The sequence below is a fragment of the Protopterus annectens genome, chromosome 7.part1 (assembly GCF_019279795.1).
Source record: "Protopterus annectens isolate FY-2018-M chromosome 7.part1, PAN1.0, whole genome shotgun sequence".
Lineage (NCBI taxonomy): Eukaryota > Metazoa > Chordata > Ceratodontiformes > Protopteridae > Protopterus > Protopterus annectens.
This window is the reverse complement of record NC_056740.1, coordinates 428,778,463-428,799,712: the sequence shown is the minus strand read 5'-3', so window position 1 is coordinate 428,799,712 and position 21,250 is coordinate 428,778,463. Positions and strand designations below refer to the sequence as shown.

Sequence of the window (21,250 nt, the reverse complement as noted above, 5' to 3'; positions counted from 1 at the left end):
AAGTGGCTGAGAAGCATTGGAAACACGAGCGGCAATGCATTATACAAAATGATGTTTACATGACATGGAATCACCCATTACAAACAGTTCAAAAAAGAGATGCGAGAAAACTAGGTATAGTAGTCCATAAAAAGACAAAAGTAGCTTTGATTATTGCAATTGCTACAACAAGTGATTGAAGTGTCTTACAAACACAGAGAGAGAGAGAGAGTCATAAAATACCAAGATTTGCAGGCAGGAACAAGAGCAATGTGGAAGATATCCAGACAGTTCCAGCAATAGCAGGAACAACAGGTCTAAAAGAATTTAAGTAATTTTTAGAAATGCTACTGATATATGAAACTCAGTATGAATTGCAGGAGGAGTCAACTGTGTGCACATTGCAGGTGCTGCAAAGAGCCATTTTGGCTAACGAAGAGTGAAACACTAATTTTATGAACTTTAATCATACCCTGACGTAGGAATGGAGTCCATTCCTAAGTCTGAAGGGGAAGAAGAGACTGAAAAAACATGGAGAGAGTCTGAACTATCTTGTGGGAGAAAAGCTAGGATATGTTGGATGCACACTCTGCAATCCAGTAAAAAAAGAGATCCTGGGGGAATTAAAGCAGACTTCTGCAAAATGAGGGTGAAACCCAGCCTCTGCAGAAGAAAGATTGTGAAGCTGAAACAGCTTAGCAAGTTTCATAGGCGGTGGCCTTGCTGAGAAGGTCATCCGGGTATGGAAATATCTGAATTCTTTCAAGTTCTATAAAAGGCAATAGCTGGAGCAAGGCACTCTGTGAAAACCCTGGGGACTGCAGACAACCAGAAGGATAAAACAGGGGACGGAATGGTGGATTAATGGCTAAGGTGTTTGCCTTGCAAACACAAGATGCAGTGTTTGAGTCTTACAAGGGATAATTGGCTAGGCTTAAAATGGCTCGCAAGGGCAGTTAGCTTAGTACTAAACTATGAACCTATGAACTATAGGTTCATAGATTCATACTAGGCTATCTGCCCTAGGGCATTTATAAGCCTAGCCTGAGTGTTTGGCTTTCGCCACCCATTTTAAATTAATTTTGATATGCCCTTTTTCAAGGTTAGTATACTGTGCCTCTGTGTAACAGTGACACAGAAGTGATACCCGGGGTAAACCTATGATCTCCCATCCACTCATCAAGATTCCCCTTGGAGAGTCAATGAGGAACTCTGCCTAACCTGGACTGGGATTTTATTCCAGAGTGAAGGGAGGCTCTGGGTTATGAATCTGTCCCTCCAACATGTCCTATTTATTTCAGTGCTGAGGTTCAAGTCTCTCGAGCGCGTAGCTCGATGGGATTTGGATTTTCTGAGGAGCAGCATGTCCATTAATTCCGGGTTGGACATGGCTTTATACGTCAGGCACAGATCGCCTCTGAGCAGGTGGTGTGCCACTGAGTAGAGCTGGAGTTTCTTTAACCGGGCAGCATATGGCATCTGTTTGAGCCCTTTAATACTCTTGGTGAGGTACTTTTGGGGTCTTTCCAGTTGCTGCAGGTGTCTGGTAAGGTACATCCCAAAAGGGGCATTGTACTCAATTATGGGCCTGATGAGGGATGAGTAAAGAGGCACGATGACCTCCCCTGATCTAGATGTGAATCCCTTCATGATTAGGTGGGCTATATAAAATGTTTTTCTAACCACTTTGGCCACGTGGTTGTCAAATGAGAGATTACTATCAACGTGGGTCCCCAGGTCCCTATTTACTTCTTCTGTACTTAATGGATTACCACCTATGTGGTAATTTGTGGGCACTTTGTTTTTGACAAAGGGGATGACTATACACTTTTTGGCGTTTAGCTTGAGGCCATGGCTCTGGCACTAGTTGTCTGTTTCTATGAGGCCCTTTTGGAGGATGCTTGTGTTGGCTGGAGAGTCGATTATGGCGCCCAGTTTGCAGTCATCTGCGAACTTGGTCAGCCACAGTGCTTCCATGTTGGCCTGTACCTCCAAGAAATATATACCGAACAAGAGAGGTCCCAGGACTGAGCCTTGTGGGATGCCACTTGTAACTGGTTTGGAGTCTAACATGGCTCCAGCAATTCTAACCATGTGGGTTCTGTCCTTGAGCCAGTCTGCAACCCATCTAGTGACAGAGGGGTTTATATTTAAGCTGGTGAGCTTATCTATAATGCCCGAGTGGGGTATTGTATCGAAGGCTTTTGCGAGGTCCAGGTAAGCTGTGTGGACCACCTTCCCCTCGTCAATGGCCTTAGTGACTGTTTCAAAGAAATTGACCAGGTTTAAGAGGCAGGATCTGCCCTTAACAAAGCCAAACTGGGTGGGATCCAGTGTCTGCAGGTCCCCAATATCTTTATTTATGAGGTCCATGATGATCCTTCCCATAGCTTTGCAGACCAAGCTAGTCAGGCTTATGGGGCGATAGTTTCCAGGATCCGTTGAGGCACCACCTTTGTGGAGAGGGACCACTGTTGCTGTACGCCACTCTTTGGATACATATCCTGTAGTAAGGCTGAGATTGAACAGTAGTTTTATGTTCGCTTTTAGCTCTTCTTGGAGTTCATGTAGGACGCAGCCCGGGACACCATCTGGTCCCATTGATGCTGTGTTTTTTGCTTTGGAGAGGGCGGCTCTTACCTGAGCATCTGAGATGTCAGGGGGGCAACACTCTGCTGGGATAGATTATTTGCCCTTTTGGTGGGGGTTGCTGAACCTGTCAGCTAGGATGTTGGCAATGTCTGTGGGTTGATGTATTTTTGTCATTTTGGACTAATTCTGAGCATATCTGGGAATTCCCACCCAGGTTCCTAACATAACTAAAGAAAGCCTTGTGATTATCCTTAGTGTCCCTGTGCAATTTTTCTCTCGAAGCTGGCCTTAGATGATTTTATGAGTGCCCGTAGTTTTTTGCTAATACTGGTCAGAGATGCCTTCCCTTTTTGGGATTTTGCTCTATCATGTAGTAGCTTCCTCCTTCTATTGTATAGTTTGTTTATGGCTGGGGTCCACCAGACAGGACGCCTGCCTTTGGAGGATTGGGTCTTGGTTTTATTTGGGATTGCATGATCCATGCATTCCTGAAGGTGTTCATAGAATGCGTTTATAAAGGATTCTGCGGTCTGGGCCGTATTTTCCACAGGCTCGGGGGCTTTGAAGGATTCCACCTCGGTTTTGAGAAGTGTGAAATTTGCTTTAGAGAAGTTTTTCACTGTGGTTTTCTGGGCAGGGGGTGGGGTCGGGATGTGAATATCCAGTGAAATTAGTTTATGATCTGATCTTACCAGTGAGGGATGCACTTCTAGTCCGGAGCTTAGAGTCCCCTTGTTGGTGATGATCAGGTCCAGTATGTTTTCCCCTCTTGTGGGAGTGGTAACAAGTTGTTCCATAGCATTTGAGTTTATAAATTCTAGGAACCTTTGGGCTAGGGTGTTGGAGCTAGAGTAATGCTCCCAGTCTATGTTTGAGTGGCTGAAGTTGTCCAATATAATGGTGTTCGGAGAGACCTTCATATTTTCCAGTGATGAACAAGAAGACCTAAGGGATTTTCTGTGGTCTCCTGTAGCACCTCAATGATAGGATGAAGTATTTAGGAGTATGGATTAATAAGTATTCTGTTGTCTCCTGTAGCACCTCAATGATAGGATGAAGTATTTAGGAGTATGGATTAATAAGTATTCTGTTATGGCAGCTAAGGATATGCAAGAAGAGACTAAGCAAACAATAACACACACACACACACTGAGAAACTGGAAGCTCGTTTATGGATAGGGATAGTAAGATAGAAGCAGTGAAAATGTTTTTAATCCCTTTAGTTTTATTTATTAGGTCAGGCATACTTTTTATCAACCAGAGGAAACTTGTGGACAATGAATAACAGAGTTGAAGGAGTTTATCTGTGAGGGAAGGAGGGCAAGAATTAGAATAAGTTGATCCTCCCAACAGAACAAGGTGGTTCAGGATTACCAGACTTGAAGGGATACTTTAGAGCAACACAGTAAAGGATCAAACACAACACAGGCAAGTGGTTATAATTCAAAGTGGAAAAGGGGTCAGGAGATTACCAGGCCATCGACCTGGAGGTAATTTTAAAACTATCCGTTTCAACCCAATGTAATACTGTAGAAGTACTAGTCAATACCCAAGATTGCCTTTAGTTATGACTGCCTATGTTCAGGAGGGTTGTGGGCGCTATCCCTAGTAAGAATTTAAGGTGTCCCATTCACTCATCTAGATTCCTCTTAAACAGTGTCATAGAGGTGCTCTGTTTCACATGGATTGGTAGCCTGTTCCACAGATGTGGCAGTTGCTGGGAGATAAATCAGTCCCTCCAGCAAGTCCTATTTAAGTCACAGGTCATACTTAATTCCCTGGAACGGGTAGCCCTACACCCCTGTAGATCAGAGTGCACGTGTTGTGTCTTTAAGAAGCATGTCAAAGACATAATGTGCATGTATAAATGTCAAGCACAAGCCATTCCTAGTGCCATTTTGAGCGTGTAGCCAGACAGTAAGCATATACGATTTCAGCAGTTCGTTTCTTAAACTCAGTAAACTTCTATAGTGATGTGTTTGTATAAAATACAGCTGCTTGAACAGAACCCATGAAGACTCTTCTATTGTGTCCAAAGTAGGAGGGCGGCAAAACCCATTTGATTTATGGATATGCAGTAAGTTCATTACGTTTGGGTTGCTCTGTAGGCCAGGCATAAGTCTCCCCCAAGACATTTATATGACACGGAGTATAATGACAGGGACTTTAGTCGGTTCATATAAGGCGCATGCGGGGGCCCTTGATTTTCTTCGTTAGAAACCTCTGAGGTCTCTAATTGCTGCAGGTGCTTAGTACGGTACATGCGGAATACGGAGTTATACTCAATTATGGGCTGGAAAAGTGCAGAGTACATGGGGGTTATAACCTCTCTACTCTCAAGGTGATGACTGTACTAATCAAGTGAGCCACGTGGAAAGCTATCTTTGCAATAGTAGACACTTGTTGGTTGAAGTTATTGTTGCGGTCAACCTGTGATCCCAGGCCCTTTATCACTTCATGGATACTTTGGGTATTGTTACTGATTTGATGGTGTGAAGGGACATTATTTGTGCAGAAGGGAATGAGGATGTAATTCTTTGCATTCAGTTTGAGACCACGACTAATATACCAGTCGGTGGTCTGTGCAAGTCCCTCCTGGAATATACCTACATCATTTGGGGATTCAATGACTGCACCTAGTTTGCAGGTGTCTGCAAACTTGGTCAGCCACAACCCTTCAGTTTTGACCTGAACTTCTGAGAAGTATATACCAAACAGTAGGGGGCCCATCACTGAACCCTTTGATACCCCGCCAGTAACAGGCCTACTGGTTGATGTGGAATCACCCACTTTGATAGTGTGTGTCTGGTTTGCGATCCAGAATTCCCGAGCTGTCAGGGTGGTTTGGGTAATGTGACTGAAGTAGAGACAAGCGTGCCTGAACCCTTTGGTCTGGGATAAAGGCCTTCATGCAGTCTGTGCAGAATCTGCACCCCCAGGAAAATCATGTCATGTGAGGGAATCAGGTGAGATTTGTGTATGTTTACCGTGAACCCCTGAAGAGACGGCATTCAGCACCTGCTGTAGATGGAGTAGGAGTTGGTGGTCTTGATGCAGGATGAGTAGGTCATCTAGGTATGGGTATATTTGTATACCCTGAGTCCTGCAATGGGCGATGAAGGGGGCTAGACACTTTGTAAACACTCTTGGAGCAGTTGAAAGACCAAAAGTCAATGCAGAGAATTGAAAATGACAGGAGCCTACTGGACATCTGAGGAATTTCCTGTAATCCGGATGAATGGGGATGTGGAGGTAGGCATCCTTGAGATCTAGAGCTACCATGAATGCCTGGGAGGGGATTAGAGGTAATAGAAGAGGTAAGGTGATCATTTTGAAACTGGGTACGTGGAGGAAGAGGTTGAGAAAGGATAGATCCAGGATAGGTCTCCAAGGACCTTCTTTCCTTGGTACCAGGAACATTCTGGAATAAAGACCTGTGTTCCTTTGAGGGGTGGGCACCAGTTCTATGGTGGCTTGATTTAGAAGTTGATGAATGATGAGTGGGAACAGGTGGATTTGTTTTCTGTGGTGGTTGAGGAATCCCTTGGAAAGGTGGGAGCATCCACCAAGTCATGTAATATCCTCTCTGGATGATGGAGAGGACCCATTGTTCTGTTGTTAATGTCCACCAGTAGGGAAGGGAGAGGGTGAGTCAAAGGGATAACGGGTTGCTGGATGCAGAAGGGGTGGGTCACAGTGGAGGAGGCCTGGATTAGTCAGGATGGCTCCAAAGGGGAGTGATAGAGGATGTGGAGGGGAAATCTGGGAGTAGAAGTCTTTCTCGGCTGTCTACATCCCTTTGATTGCGGTGCTGAATGAAAGGATTTCCTTCTTACAAAGGAGGGTTTCTGAAGATAGTTCCTAGGATATCTAGGAATAGGGGACACCAGAAGTTGTTTGAGGTTCTGTAACTCTTTACCCTTCTCTTAGAGGGATTTGAGAAGCTCAACAGTAGCTTGTCCGAAAAGGGCCTTATTGTCTAAGGGTGCATCCAGAATTTTAGTTTGAACATCCATGGGGAGAGGCTGTAGCCATATCCAGGAGTAACGTTGAAGCACTGATTCAAAAGCAGCAGCTTTGGATGCAGCTTCCACAGCATCATAGCTGCAACTAATCGAGTGCCTGGTCACTTGGGATGCTGTGGAGAGAAGTGAATTTAGTTTTGCTCTGATAGGGGAATCCTGAACCTCAGACAGAAGGGTAGATGCTTTTGAAATGGTGTCAAGTACATACCTTGCCATGTGGGTTTGTAGTTCAAGGTCAGAGTGGAGGAGGAATATACCTTTTTACCTGTCCTGTCCATAAATTTACTGTCTTTATCATAGATTCATAGGTTCATAGATCAGTACTAAGCTAACTGCCCTTGTAGGCCATTTTAAGCCTAGCCAATTATCCCATGTGAGAATCAAACTCTGCACCTTGCGTCTGCAAGGTAAACACTTTACCCAACTGGTGAGAGGATGGCATAATGGTTAAAGAGCAGTAAAGGGTAGTTGTCTGGATGTTTTATCTGCAGAAACAGCTATCACAGCTGGGTCTGCAAGAGGGTTCTTACAAAGAAACTGTGTGTCTTCCGAGACCCTGTAAAATCAGGTCATTTAGCTGCTGGAGGTTGGGAGTCAGGAGACTGTGAAGCAGCTAGGTAGGCATCCTGAAAAGCAGGCAGTAAGGGAGGCACAGCTGAGGGAGACGGGTGTTCCATCTGCAAAAGGTCAAAGTACCTTTTCTTGGATTCTGAAACCTCAGAGGCCTGCCACTTAAAATGTTCCCTCATGAGGGAGATAGTATCCCCAAAGCTGAATTCTTCTCCTGGGGATTCAGGAGAAATAGAGTCCTCCTCTTCTGGAGTAATGAAATCCTTGGGGTTAAGCTTCAGTAGGTCATGATGTTGATTTGAAGAAAATCTTGGAAGAAACAGATGGCTAAATGAATTGCTCAGAATGTTTTTTTTTTCTTCAAATCCCAACATAGACTTTTAGGAGGTCCACCTTGGAAATATCCTGTTAAACTTCAGAAATACGTGTAAAAAAATGCATAAACTTTCGACAAGAGGCTGTTTTAACTATTTTAGTCTGTGTATGTCACTGTGCTCAGATCTCCCCTAATGTTCTTGTGAACGTTTTTTTTTTTTTTTTTAACACATTTCTCCTTAAAGGTCTGTTCTCTGACTATGGAGACAAAAAATGTAGTTGGAAAAAATGAATCTCCCAGTAATTTTTGAATCACAATACACAACTATGAGCCTGTTTTAAAAAAGTACATTAGCTTTCCTATCTTTATTGTGAAAGAAATTATTATGTAAAGAATATTTTTTGAAATGCAAACCCAGAGCACTGCAAGGTTTCAGCATATTAAAGAGAACTGCAAGTGCTAATACAGAGCCAGCCTTTTTGATGTTATCAGCCATGTACATCAGCTTGCTCATCAGTGGCATGTGCATGTTAACAGAGTTCTGTTTAAACACTTTGTTTGCCTTCATATAAAATAATCTTAAGTAATCAGAGATGAGGTTTAGACAACATTGATTAGATTATGTGAGCAACACGGGGAAATGCTAGCTCTTTACAAAATGAATGCCTCAAATATGTGCGTAGAGAACTCATTGTGGTATGATTGCATCATATTTTGCAGAAATATGCATCTAAAATCCAGTACAATACATGGTCAGGCCTAGAATCCTATATTACCGAACTTCACCATATCAAGTTTTTCCATTCTCATGCTATCATTTTACTGAATGTCCTCTTGAAGAGGAATGGATAGAGAAGTGTATGCATATATTTTTAAAGCCTCATCTGTACAGTCTCTGTGTTGACAGCTTGCTGTTATAGCATGGTTAAAAGCGCTATCACTGTCTTGCACAACACTTTTTATAGCTGTATGACTAAGCTATATAGGAAATTTAAGTAAAAGCTCTGTGGACAATGAATATTACAGAATGAAAGAAAGAAAGAGTCCTGCCTGGTAAAATACCTCCTCCAGAACTACAAACACTGTAATGGCTGTTGCACAGAAAGTGAGGCACATCTTATTGCGTCTTCTAACATTCTATCTGAATTTTATATCTGCTACTCTTAATTCTTTTATTTGTTTCATGGTGCTCCTCTGGAAATTAGGTCATAGCTGAAAAGGGTCTTTTGACCAGCCTATCTACTCAGTAATCAAACTGCTACTAAAAATGCATGTGTAAATGGGGCCCCATCTCATTTGCATTTCATATTAATGTCTGCCTGTGTGGGAGGGGAGCAAGCTGTGAACACAGGATAATGCAAGGATTACATACCACACAGTATGGGGAAGCTGTGCACAGCAGAAACTGTAACTGCTGAGACCCATAAGGAGGGAGGCCATGTCCATAGTCATGCACATGTCAGAGTAGTGTATACATCTGCCGAGTAATATATTTTATTCTTTATTGTACAGGTACTACCATGGCTATCCAAGGGAGGCACCTTCAAGAAAAGTTCACTAGCCATGAGACTGAACTACTGAGAACCTCCACACACATGGTATGTGCCTGCTGAGCAAAAATGCTGAAGATAGGCAATACCAAGACCAGATTCGGCAGGGACTAGTGCAGGATTTGAATGTTCTGGGTAACCATAATAGCTCCTTACCACAGAAGCAATGTAGCATTACCAATGTGATGCTCAATGCAAGACAGAAGGCACAGAACTTTGTGGCAGACAATTCCAACACAGGGGGAAGACAACCCCAACACAGGATAGGCTGCCAGAATTTGAGTTTTTGGTGTCAGTCATCAGCCATGGTGGATCATCCCTTCATATCCGGGAGTGTTTTGGATATGGGAGCAGGTCTGCACCAACTGAGACCGATGCCTGGTGTCAGAGCCATGGCCTCAAGCTCAATGCCAAAAAGTGCAGTGTCATCCCCTTTTGGTAAAAACTCTGTACCCATGAACTACCACACAGGCAGCAATCGACTTACCACCGAATGTGTGATAAGAGTCCTTGGGACCCAAGTGGACAGTAGTCTCTCCTTTGATAGTCACATCGCCACAGTAGTCAGGAAGTCCTTCTACGTGGCACACCTCATCATAAAAGGGTTCTCATCCAGGATAAAAGAGATCATTGTTCCTCTCTACTTGACACTCATTAGACCCATTATAGAGTACAACACCCCTTTTGGAATGTACCTCACAAGACATCTGCAGCAGCTGGAAAGGCCACAGAAGTACCTCACAAAGAGGATTACTGGCCTCAAACAAATGCCCTACACTGACCGTCTCAAAAAACTTCAGCTTTACTCTGTAGCATATCGCCTACTCCAGGGTGATCTCTGCCTAACATATAAAGCTATGTCAAACCCAAAGGGACCTAAACCTTGTCACCACAATAAACAGGACATGCTGGAGGGATAGATTCCAGTCCCAGAGACTTCCCATACTCTGGAACAGGCTACCCCATCTATGTCAAGCAAAGTTCTTCATTAGCACTCTTCAAGAAAAATCTTGATGAGTGGATAGGAAATAGGAAATACACCCCGGGGATCACTTCTGTGTCTCTGCTCGACAGTGGCACAGGAAAATAACTTTCTTGGGTGCCATAAGCCAGGGAACCTTGTTGGCTAGGCTTACATAGGCCCTTGGGCTGATAGCCTAGTACCTACCTATGAACCTATGATTCAATTTGTGTTTCATAGGAGGACTCCTCAGAAGACGAGTATTCTTCCACAGACACATGCACTGGTTGAGGAGTGAGAGTAGGGGGGAAGTTACTGTGATTGTAATGCCTGAAAGGACTTAAACAGACTTGGACTCCCAGCCAGGCATCTGTGGTGGTTCAGAGTGCTTGGATTTCTGTTTCCTTTTCAAAGGGGTTGTAGCAGCAGTCAGAAGAGAAGCGGACGTCAGCCTAGCATGAATAGGAGGAGCAGGGGCTTCAGAGAATGCGAGCCGTGGTTCCCCTCTGCCATCAGACTCTGATGGCTGAATTACCTCAGCAGACGTACCTTCGGTATCCTGCACCCCAGCTTCCATTAAGGTTCCCGGGCCTGCTTTGGTAACAGTCGTCTGAATGGACTCCAGGTCTTCAATAGCTTCTAGAGCCTGTTCGGATGCCTGAGGTGCAGCCTGGGATTCAAGCCTAACTTTTTTTGCCTTCTTCCAAGGCAGCTCATCAGAAAGGCCTACTCCTCCCTCCATGCCTAACGCCAAGCATCTGAGTCTTTGGTTCTCAAGATAAAGATTCAAAGCTGCTAATGAGCTATGTAGGGTCTTGGAGATGAACGACTTACAGATTGAACATGATGTATGGTGGGCCTCCCCTAGATAAAAAAAAAACACACTTATGTGTGTCCTTGTGAGGAATCTGACTCCCACAAGCACACTTCCCTTTCCTAGCTGACATGCAAGTCTAAACAGTAAGCAAAAAAAGTAAGAAAACCCCACTGGGCACTTATCTGTAATGGTGAAAAACGGTTGTCTGGTCTTTAATGATCTGGAATGTTGTCATCTGAAGAAACACGATGCAGAAGTTGTACTGGCAAATGGGAGTCTGATGATTACTGCTGCAGAAAAATTCTGATGAGGATCCGTGCAGACGTCACCTTTATACCTAAACGTTAGTTTATGGCCCTGGTAACCGATGTCACGTACCCTTCCTGGACTAAGATTTTGGTATACTGACCAGACTGTAGTGCTGCAAGCAGCAATTCCCTACTGTGATGAATACTGCTCAGAATAGGACATCATGACTATACAAAACAGAGAGAAGCATCCATGACGTGAGCAGATGCAAGTGAGCAAACTATGATAGGTGATTAACCAGAGTAAGTAGAGGACCACCACCATACAGATACTTCACACTAGTAAATACAAACACAGAACCCACACTCACATTAGTCAATAAAAATATAAAAATAGCAAGAATGGAAGGATACACCAGGGGGGGAGGGTGAGTATACATAAGGACAAGGGAACACATGCATGCATAATGGTGTACACAAGAGAAAGAACAGACACGTAACGTTCTCGAACTGCTTTACACCCACTATGACTATAGCCTAAGCAATGACCAAGCAGATACTAGCAATAATTACCTTTATGAAACAGTTCCTCAGCCAGTGTAGCGGTGATACCATTGATCTCCTGTTAAAACACAGAAAAAATATATATTACAACGTGCCATGTCAAAATGTGCTTAGATATGGAAAAGATAAAAGTAACTTTATTTACTTAAATCCTAACAAACCACAGAGGGATCAGATATCATCACTGTGGTATGTAATCGCCCATTATTAAATTCCTCCCATCTTCACTGAATTGGCACAGTGTCTTATCTCAGTCCTCCTAAAGGCATTCTAAATACTGCTCTCATGCAAGTCAGTGTAAATGAAGTACAGTTGTGTACACTTACCATAAATGTAGATGTTCAAGTGTATTCACTGTTGCAGTCATTACATTTGGGTTATCTGCTTGCAGGTTGCCCTCAGCCGGCCTGATTATCAAAATATTGGGTCCTGCGTTGGTTGCTGCCACCTCTTCCATGAAGTCAGGTAGTCAGAAGTATAGAGCATGCAACCAACACCATTACATCAGTTTTTCTTGCCCCAGATGTCAGGTGCCCCCATAATGGGAAGCAATTATATACAAGGTTACACCAACAAAAAGCAAATACACCAGAAAGCTTAAATACAGTAAACAAGAAAAGAGGTACAGCCAATAGAAGTCAGGGGGGCTGGAGGGTGGGTAACCAGGACTGCAACAGTGAATACATTCGAACATCTACATTCATGGTAAGTGTACACAACTGTACTATGTTCTTCGTGTTTCACTGTTGCAGTCATTACATTTGGATAGATTCCCAAAGCTAAGGAAGGGAGGAAGCAATTAGAGAGCATTAGGACCAGCTATTAGGCCCTGCAAGACTGCAGTGGCAAAACTAGCTCTAGATTTAGAAAAAACTGGCAAGTGGTAATGCTTAGTGAAGGTATGTACAGAACTCCAGTTAACAGCTTCTATGATATTCCTGGTAGGAATACCTCTAAGAAAGACTGTTGAAGTAGATGAAGACCTGGTGGAATGTGATCTTATCCCCTGTGGGGTCGGTTTTCCACGGTGCTTACAGCAGAAATGAATGCAGTGGCGTATGCATTTAGAAATAGTTTCCTTTGAAATGGCCTTCCCCTCTGCCCCTGCAGCAAAGGCAACTAGCAGCTGTTCAGTTTTCCTGAGAGGCTTAGTCCTGTCCAAATAAAATCTAATTTGTCTGTGCACGTCAAAAGAGTGCAGTAGTCATTCTCCTTTGTTCTGTGGATTAGAAAAGAAGGCTGGAAAATGAATGGACTGATTAAGGGCCACACTGGATACCATCTTGGGCATAAAGGAAGGATTGGTGCTGAGGGACACCCTGTCTGCATGGAAGATGATGAAGCGCTCCACTGCCATGAGGGCCTGTAATTCAGACACTCTTCTTGCTGAAGTGATGGCTAGAAAGAAGGCTGTTTCCCAAAAAAGGAATTTCAACTCTGCAGTTGCAGCTGGGTCAAAATGAGGTAGAATGAGCTTTTCCAATACAAAGTTAAGGTCCCAGGCTGGAGTAGGGGGCTCTCCTGGGTGGTCAAATTCTTGGCCCCTCTGAGGAATTGTTTCAGCAGGGGGTGAGAGAAGAGGGATGGCTCAGTATTACAATCTGCTGAAATGGCTGAGGCATGAATTTTAATAGAAGAGAAGGAAAGGCCCTTGTGAAGCATCTCTGTTAAGTATTGAAGAATATGTGGTAAGCTGGGCACAGCTGTGCCCATCCCCTGAGTCTGGCTCCAGGAACAGTACCTCTTCCACCTTTCAGAATAGGATTTTCTAGTACTAGGCCTCCTTGACTCCAGAATGACATCCAGCACTTGCTTACTGAGGGATGGTATTGGAGAACTCAGGTAATTAGCCAGGCTGCAAGGTTAAAGGTTTGAAACTGGGGGTGCAGAATCTGGCCCTCCTGCTGGGACAACAGGGAAGGGTCTGAGGCAGGTGCCATGGTTCTAGCACTGACATACTGCACAAAAGCGGGTACCAGTGTTGACGTGGCCAGTCTGGTGCAATGAGTACTGTCCTTGGCTTGCCCTGTTTGATCTTTAGTACAACTTTCGAGAGGAGAAGCAGGGGGAAGGCATAAACTGAGAGGCTTTCCCAAGTGAAGGACAGGGCATCCGCTTTCCAAGCTTGTCTGTGGAGAGTCCTTGTGCAGAATTTGCCCAATTGGCAGTTTTGAGGGGAGGTAAACAGGTCTATCTCTGGGCTCCCCCATTGTTTCTCAAGATGTTGAATATATTTGGTTCCAGTTTCTATTCGTGTGGGTCCATGAGATTCCTGCTTAGGTCGTCTGCCAGTGAATTTAGCTTGCCTGGCAGGAATTGAGCTTTTAAGTGCACTTGGTAGCTCAAGGCTGTGTTCCACAGAGTTATGGCTAGACTGCAGAGAGGGTATGAGTGGGTTCTCCCCTGCTTGTTTATGTACTACATAACAGTGGTGTTGTCTGTCTTTACCAATAATTGGCCTGGAAGAATGTGGTCCTTGAAGGCTGTCAGAGAATTCTGTACAGCTAACATTTCTTTTTGATTGATATGCAGGTGCATTTCACTAGGGTTCCATTTGCCCTGAATGCACTGCCCTGCCAAGTGAGCCGCCCATGCACAGTCTGAAGCGTCTGTTGTTAGGGTTTGGGCGACAGGAGGTAGAGTGAAAGGCAGTCCCTTGTTGTGGTAGCAGGCATCTTACCACCAAAGGAACACTGTCTTTATACAAGGAATGATAGGAATCATAGATTCCAGGTCCTGAGAATGTTGACACCATAGGCTTTTTAGATACCATTGTAGTTTCTCATATGCAGTCTTGCATATGGAATTAGTAGGATGCAAGAGGCCATGAACCCCAGGGCTTGCAGTATTTTCCTTGCAGATAGCTGGGTCTTTGTGCCCAGTAGTTTGAAGTACGCTGTCAAATAAACTTGTTTCTCTGGCATGAGGTAGGCCACCTGGGAAGTTCTGTTCAAGCTTGCTCCCAGGAATACAACTTGTTGGCAAGGTACTAGGTGAGATTTATTTTCGTTTATGGTGTACTCCCCAGTGAGGTTAGCAGTTTCTTTACAAATGCCAGATGATTTAATAGAATGTCCTGGCTTTCTGCCTGAATTAGACAATCATCCAGGTATGAGTATATTTGAATATTTCTTTGCCTGCAGAACACAATGACTGGAGCTAGGCACTTTGTGAATACCCTGGGCGCAGTACATAAGCCAAAGGACAGTGCAGACAACTGATGCTGCATGTAGCCTGCTCTGAAGTATAGGCATTTTCTGCAAGATTCCCTTATTGGGATGCGCAGGTAAGCTTCTTTTAAGTCCAATGTTGCCAACCAGGCCTTTTTGCCTAGCATGGGAAGCAGCTGATGAAGAGTTAGCATTCTGAATTTTGGGATTACCAAAAAGGTGTTTAGGATAGAGAGGTCCAGGATAGGACGGCAGGAGTTGTCTTTTCTGGGTATCAGGAAAAGTCTTGAGTAAAAACCTTGTCCCCATTCCTCTGCTGGGACAGGCTGAATAGCCCTGATACTTAGAAGAGAGAGAACCTGCTGATGAGCCTCTGCCCTATGATTTGGGGGTAGGTCTGGCCAACCGTTTGTGTTGGTAAGGTGTGGAAGTGGAATCTGTATCCTTGGGAAACTATTTTTTAAACCCATTTGTCTTGGGTACTGAGTTCCCAGTTTATTTGCATGCAGGGTGATCTTTCCCCCTAAAGGAGCATTCAGTTGAGCAGGGCTTGGAAGGTTTAAGGTTAAGTCATTGTGACAGTTTACCATGGGGGGTGTCTTACTACTTCCAGCTTTGGACATGGAAGCCCCCCACTGCTTAGGCCTGTGAGTACCCTCAGACTGTAGCCTAGGTGATCTGCTGTTCCTGGGTTTGGTCTGAGAAGGCCTGGAAGAGACAGGAAAGGACCAATCCTTAGAAGGTCAATGCCTACTAAATTTGGGAGGCTGTACTTGCAGGAAATCTTTAACAGTTTGCATAGATTTAGCTTTTTCCTCCATCTTTTTGTACTACTTCTGCTTTGTTGCCAAACAAGCGGTCTTGGTTTAGGCTTTTTCCTCCATCTTTTTAAGTACTACTTCTGCTTTGTTGCCAAACAAGCGGTCTTGGTTTAAGGGAGCATCCAGTAATTTAGTTTTAATATGATCTGGCAATGTTTGCTCCTTAAGCCAAGCATGCCTTCTAAGAACAGACTCAGTGACAGCAGCCCTGCAAGATGTCTCTAAGGAGTCAAAACCACATTGCAAAGTATGTTTACCAACTTGTTCAGCAGAATGCATTAAATCCTGCAATTCTTTATTTTCAGCACAGTCAGGAATCAACATCATTTTCTGTTTAAGTAATCCAATAATATGCTGCTGATACTTTATATGAAACTGGCAGTTTAAGGCCTTCTTACCCAATCTGTCCAGGGCCCTGGAATCTCTATCAGAGGGGGTGGAGTTTTTGGCAGTAGTAGCCTTAATGCCTTTGGGTCCCTGTGAAATGGTCTCTGGGTCCGCAGTAGGATTCTTAAAGAGGAACTTGTGAGAGTCAGGCACTCTGTAATACCGGTCAGGTTTCCTGGGAGCCAGAGGTAAAGTGTCTGAGGCCAGGCTAGATTCCAAGAAGGCATCAACTACAATGTCCATGAGGACAATGTACAGGAGGGACAGCTAAAGGCCTGTGTTGAGGTAGGAGTAATCCTGGCTTTCCCAGCAGAAACCTGGCATTTTAACAGGGGTGTGTAAACTTTATATATCCTCTGTATATTGTTGAGTACCAGGTCCAGTATGGTTGAACCACTGTTGGGTGTGCACACTACCTGGTGCCTGTAAGTATGCGTCAGTGTATGTTTCCCAGTCTAGATGAGGGTAATTAAAGTCTCCCATGAACTGGATATTTGGTTTAATGGTAAGCATCTCCAGTAGGTCTAGGTATGAGTTATGGGATTCTATGGACATAGAAGGTGAGCTGTACCTTGTTAGGATATCATATGGGATGTTGTCTATGGTGATTTGCATGTGGATAAATTTCAGGACATTGTCCTAACATACATAGAGCTATTCTTGTTGTCAATGTAGACCAAGACTCATCCACCTTTTGTCTCTGCCTGTGCAGCTCCTGGTCTAAATGTGTTTAACGTACTGAAGCCTTGCACTGCCAGAGTATTTTGTGGGGATTTAAATCATGTCCTATTAAAGGCACAGATGTTTATATTCCCCAGAGTGAGGACAGCTTGAAGGGTGTGGAGTTTCTTGTTTAGGCTCCAGGACTTCAGCAGCAGCACCTTTGGGATTCCTTGGGTTTTATTTGCCATGTCGGTAGTTTTTTAATTTGACATTGCCTAAAAATGCAATAAGGGGATAGATAAAGTTTTAGCCAATACTCAGAAGCCTAGGGGAAACAGGTGCAAACCATCATTTGCAGAGCAATGCAGTTTGTTAACCTAGTACTCCCATGCTGACAAGTGCTGAATCCCCCTGAAAGACACCAGAAACTAAGTCAATTATTGAAATCTGTTACCTTTTGTTCATAATGTGGCATCATACTTGAAGATGGAATGCTGCTAAATACAAGGCACATACCTGCCTGAAACACACATTTAGGAAGATCAACATTGGGTTTCTTCATACGGCCCGGGGAAGTACGTCCCACGTCATTAACCTCCACATGGACTAGGACAGGATTATACAGGCACCTGTGGCTTAGTTACAAGAGTTTGTGTGTAACTTTCCTCACTCCATTTAACCAACTAACAGTTATTTTCTCCTTGTTCAGTCTGGTGAGTGGGAGATCTGTGTGTTGTACAATGAAGCCCCCTATGACAAGTGCCCTGCGTAATATGTTTGCTTGACTTATGGGCTTTGCCCTTGGGGATCCACTGGGTACAGGCATATGTGTGGTGTTTAGTGTTACTTTTGGGTGAGTGCTCTAGAGATTGCAGATAAAAGTGTTGCCATTTATAAGCTTAGAAGGTCTTTGCGGTTTGGAAATACTGACAAACTTGCTTGTGCATGAGATTTTTGCCTCCAATGAAATTGTGTATGTGTACCTCTCATGCTGTGTTTGTTTGTTTAAGGATTAAGTGGTTGTCTGTTAACATAAGACAACTGCTACATTATCTCAAGATGCCCATATATACCAAGCTGACAACAGACACATCTGGAAATTGCATATGCACATTGTCTGGACCTGTATTTGGGTGGGCTACTGTAGACTGTGTACTGGGTTATACAGACGTCTTTCCTTGGATGGTCTCTGGGATTTAGCACTAGGGTAAGCTTATATCGTGCTAAGATTTGTAATATGCAAAGTAGTTGCTCTACACTTGTCTCAGCACACTGGCTTTGTTTTAGCCACACTAAGTTAGGTTTCAGTTCGAGTGGTACTGCTAACCTCTTGATGAAAATACACCAAGAAAGACTACAAGTGTAATCCTGACAAAAAAGGGGGAAAAACAAACTACCTTGACAAGGCAATTTCAAGAATAAGGGACCTTTAGAATGATTTAAAGGTAAAATCAACACACAAAACTAAAATTAATCAGTAGTACTACAAACAGTTAAACTGAAGTAGAAAACAATAAACTAAATCTCATATTTACCAAGGAAGGAGTAAGATCAACTCGGAACCCTCTCAGGGTGTGATGAGGGTATCAAACAGATGGGAGCTCTGGGAAAATGAGCAGAAGACAAACTGTAGTAAGGGAGGTTTACTCAAGTGTAATAATGTTTTGTTGGGTGGGCACTTAGTATTACAGATACATGGAAAACAGTTTGCAGGAAAGTACTTAAATAGGCTACACAACAAACAATAGCAATGTAAGGCCTTTGGAAGTCAGATTATCTTAAGGAGCAGAAGCCAGAGAAACAGTCTTTTAAAACCACAACAAAAAGGATGGGAGGGTTGGGAACATAATCAAACTGAGCTCTAATCCTACAGCTAGAATTTAAGAAACTTTTAGCTTAATGTCTCAGTGGGGGCTGGGGTAGACTCAAATAGCAGGAGAAAAGTCAGTAGTAACGAAAACAGAAAGGCGCTGGAATGCAACTTAAAGCAGGTATATACAGTTATTAAAAAAAGTAGTGAAGCACAAATCCTGGAACAGAATTCACAATTCTACCACTACTGCAATCCCACCAAAGATTAGGCACCCGATTATACAGGTATTTAACAGAAATGTTGTAATTTATGGTGGGAAGTTGACATAATGTTTAAGGTATTTACCTTACAGACACAAAGTGCAGGCTTTGATTCTTACATGGGGTAATTGGCTAGGCTTAAAATGGTCCACAAGAGTAGTTAAGCTTAGTACTAATATATGAACCTAATAAATGACTAACTGAGGCTAAAATTTGGAAGTAGATCACAGTCCTGCCACATCTGTGAAAAAAGTCACTAGACTGATGCCCCACACTGGGTTAAAATACAAAAGTCTACATTTTACATATAATTTTACTTAAAGAAATAAAAGTGCAGTACAAGGTATTAAAAAAATGCTAACATTTTGCAGTAACACACACTTCCCACACTGCAAATGAAGCTAAGACTAAGGTCTCAGAACAAACAAAAAAATGCATACGGTTAACTTTTTGTCTAAAACGTGGAAAAAAAAGCAGAGAAGTATCCTGTCCTCGGTCTTCCCTCATACAGTACATGGATGACTCTATTATCATTTCTATCGCTGATAGCCCCACTGACCTGCTAACCCCAACACAAACATCTTTCAACCTCAATGAAACATGACTTACTAACAATCAACTCATACTAAACCCTAAAAACACAAAACAACTTGTCCTCCTCCCAAAATTCCTTTCCCATCTTAAATCTTCATTCACTATCTCTTCTCCCAACAACACTATGATCATAGCGGAATCCCACACTAAACAGCTTGGAGTACTAGTGGATGATCAACTAAAATTTGACCTTCGTGTACTTAACGGGATCAAGAAAAATTACCAAAAGCTTGGTTTATTCTACAGAAACAAAAGGTTCCTCAAACCCAACTCCAGGATCTCACTAGCACAAGCTTACCTTCTCCTCAACCTCTTTTACAGCTCTCAGATTTTAACCAATTTATGTCCTCACTACTTTCCAAACTTGAAACTACCTACAACAAAGTTGCTACATTTGCAGCCAATTTGCCCTCAAGATCAAACTGTCACACTCTCCTGACACTCAGCTGGCTAGAGCCTAACCAACTCCTATTTACCCAACTTATTATCCACACTATTTTGTATAAGCCCTCCTCTTGCCCTAGCATTTCCTCACTTGTCTCCCTCTATAAAGCCCCTCTTTCCATCAGAAGCTCTGACCAAGGTCACTTAAAAATTAAACCTAAAAAATCCATTGGACAGAATCTCTACAGCTACTTCCCTGCTCTTGCATGGAACAAGCTCCCCATGACCCTTAGAAACATTTCCCACATCCACGAATTCAAGAAAAACTCTCAAAAGCTACCTTAATGGCACACGGATTTGCCTCTGTAATCATCCCACATAAACCCACCCCTTTCTCTACCATTATCCTCTATATTCCTCCCTTCCCTACCACTCTAACTCACTTAACTGCCTCTGTATTGTACAATTACCCTCTGAAGGTAACCCAGTGTGCTATGCAAATCAATTCAAATGTTTTACTGTATATTTCTTTGCTATGTTTTTTTCAATGTTATAATGCCTCTTACTATATTGTACTGTGGAGTGTTATCTACATTTGCTTAACTGTTTTATTGTATATTGTATTCAACTTCAATTTTTGCAAATTTTTCTTGCTTATTTGTACTGTGGAGCCCCACCCGGCTTCCACTAAAAAAAGGCCTTTTGCTCAGATGGACTATCCTGGTTAACAAATGTCAAATAAATAAACACATACAAAAAAGTATCAAGTGCAACTTAAAAATATTTAAGCAGAATTTAAATAAAAACGTTTTTCTCTTCCTTTTGCTGAAATGCTTGTATCTCGCACTTTGGGGCTTTCCACATCTTTCACAGTCTTAAACAAAAATGGTGGAAGGGAAAGGGTCCAGGATCCCCTGGAGAATGGCCTTACCAAAACCTGATCTAAACCTAGAGAAGGAATCCAGCTTGTAGTGTTTTGTAAAAATATCTGCAGACGACCAAGTTACAGATTCTAGAATCCAACACTTTCCAAAAGCAATGGATGAAGCCAGGGCCCTAGTTTTGTTGTGGCGAGTATAACAAAGGGTTAGCAGCTTTAGACAACCATTTGGAAATAGTCCGTTTTGATACAGGTCATCCCCTTTTTACTGTAACAAGAAATGAACAATTGATGCGAACATCTGAAAGTTTTAGTTCTGTCAAGATAGTACTCGCACTTTCTGTGGACATCCAAGGCTTGAACCATCCATTCTCTTATTTTAGGTTCAGAAAAGAAAGATGGAAAGTTTGGTGTAAAGTAAACTTGGATATCACTTTCAGAATAAAAGAAGGATTAGACCCTATCCCTAGGGAAAATGAGTTATGGTGGACTCATCTTAAGAGCTTGCAACTCAAGATACCTTTCTTGCAGAGGTCAGAGCAATAACAAACTGTCTTCCATGTTAAAAACTTCAAGTCAGCCTGATTAGCTGGTTCAAACGGAGCAAGTGTTAGCTTCTCTAACACAAAATTAAGATCCCAAGAAGGAGTCACTGG

The 21,250-nt window shown here is 43.0% G+C and overlaps 1 protein-coding gene across 1 annotated transcript in view; it reads right to left on the bottom strand.

Moving 5' to 3' along the window:
• Positions 1-21,250, bottom strand: part of NISCH (nischarin) — a 1,490,316-nt gene that overhangs the window by 1,082,288 nt on the left and 386,778 nt on the right. Inside the window, exon 4 of the mRNA XM_044078886.1 lies at positions 11,632-11,680. Within this exon, the coding sequence (XP_043934821.1) occupies positions 11,632-11,680 (49 nt within the window). The remainder of the gene's footprint in view (positions 1-11,631; positions 11,681-21,250) is intronic.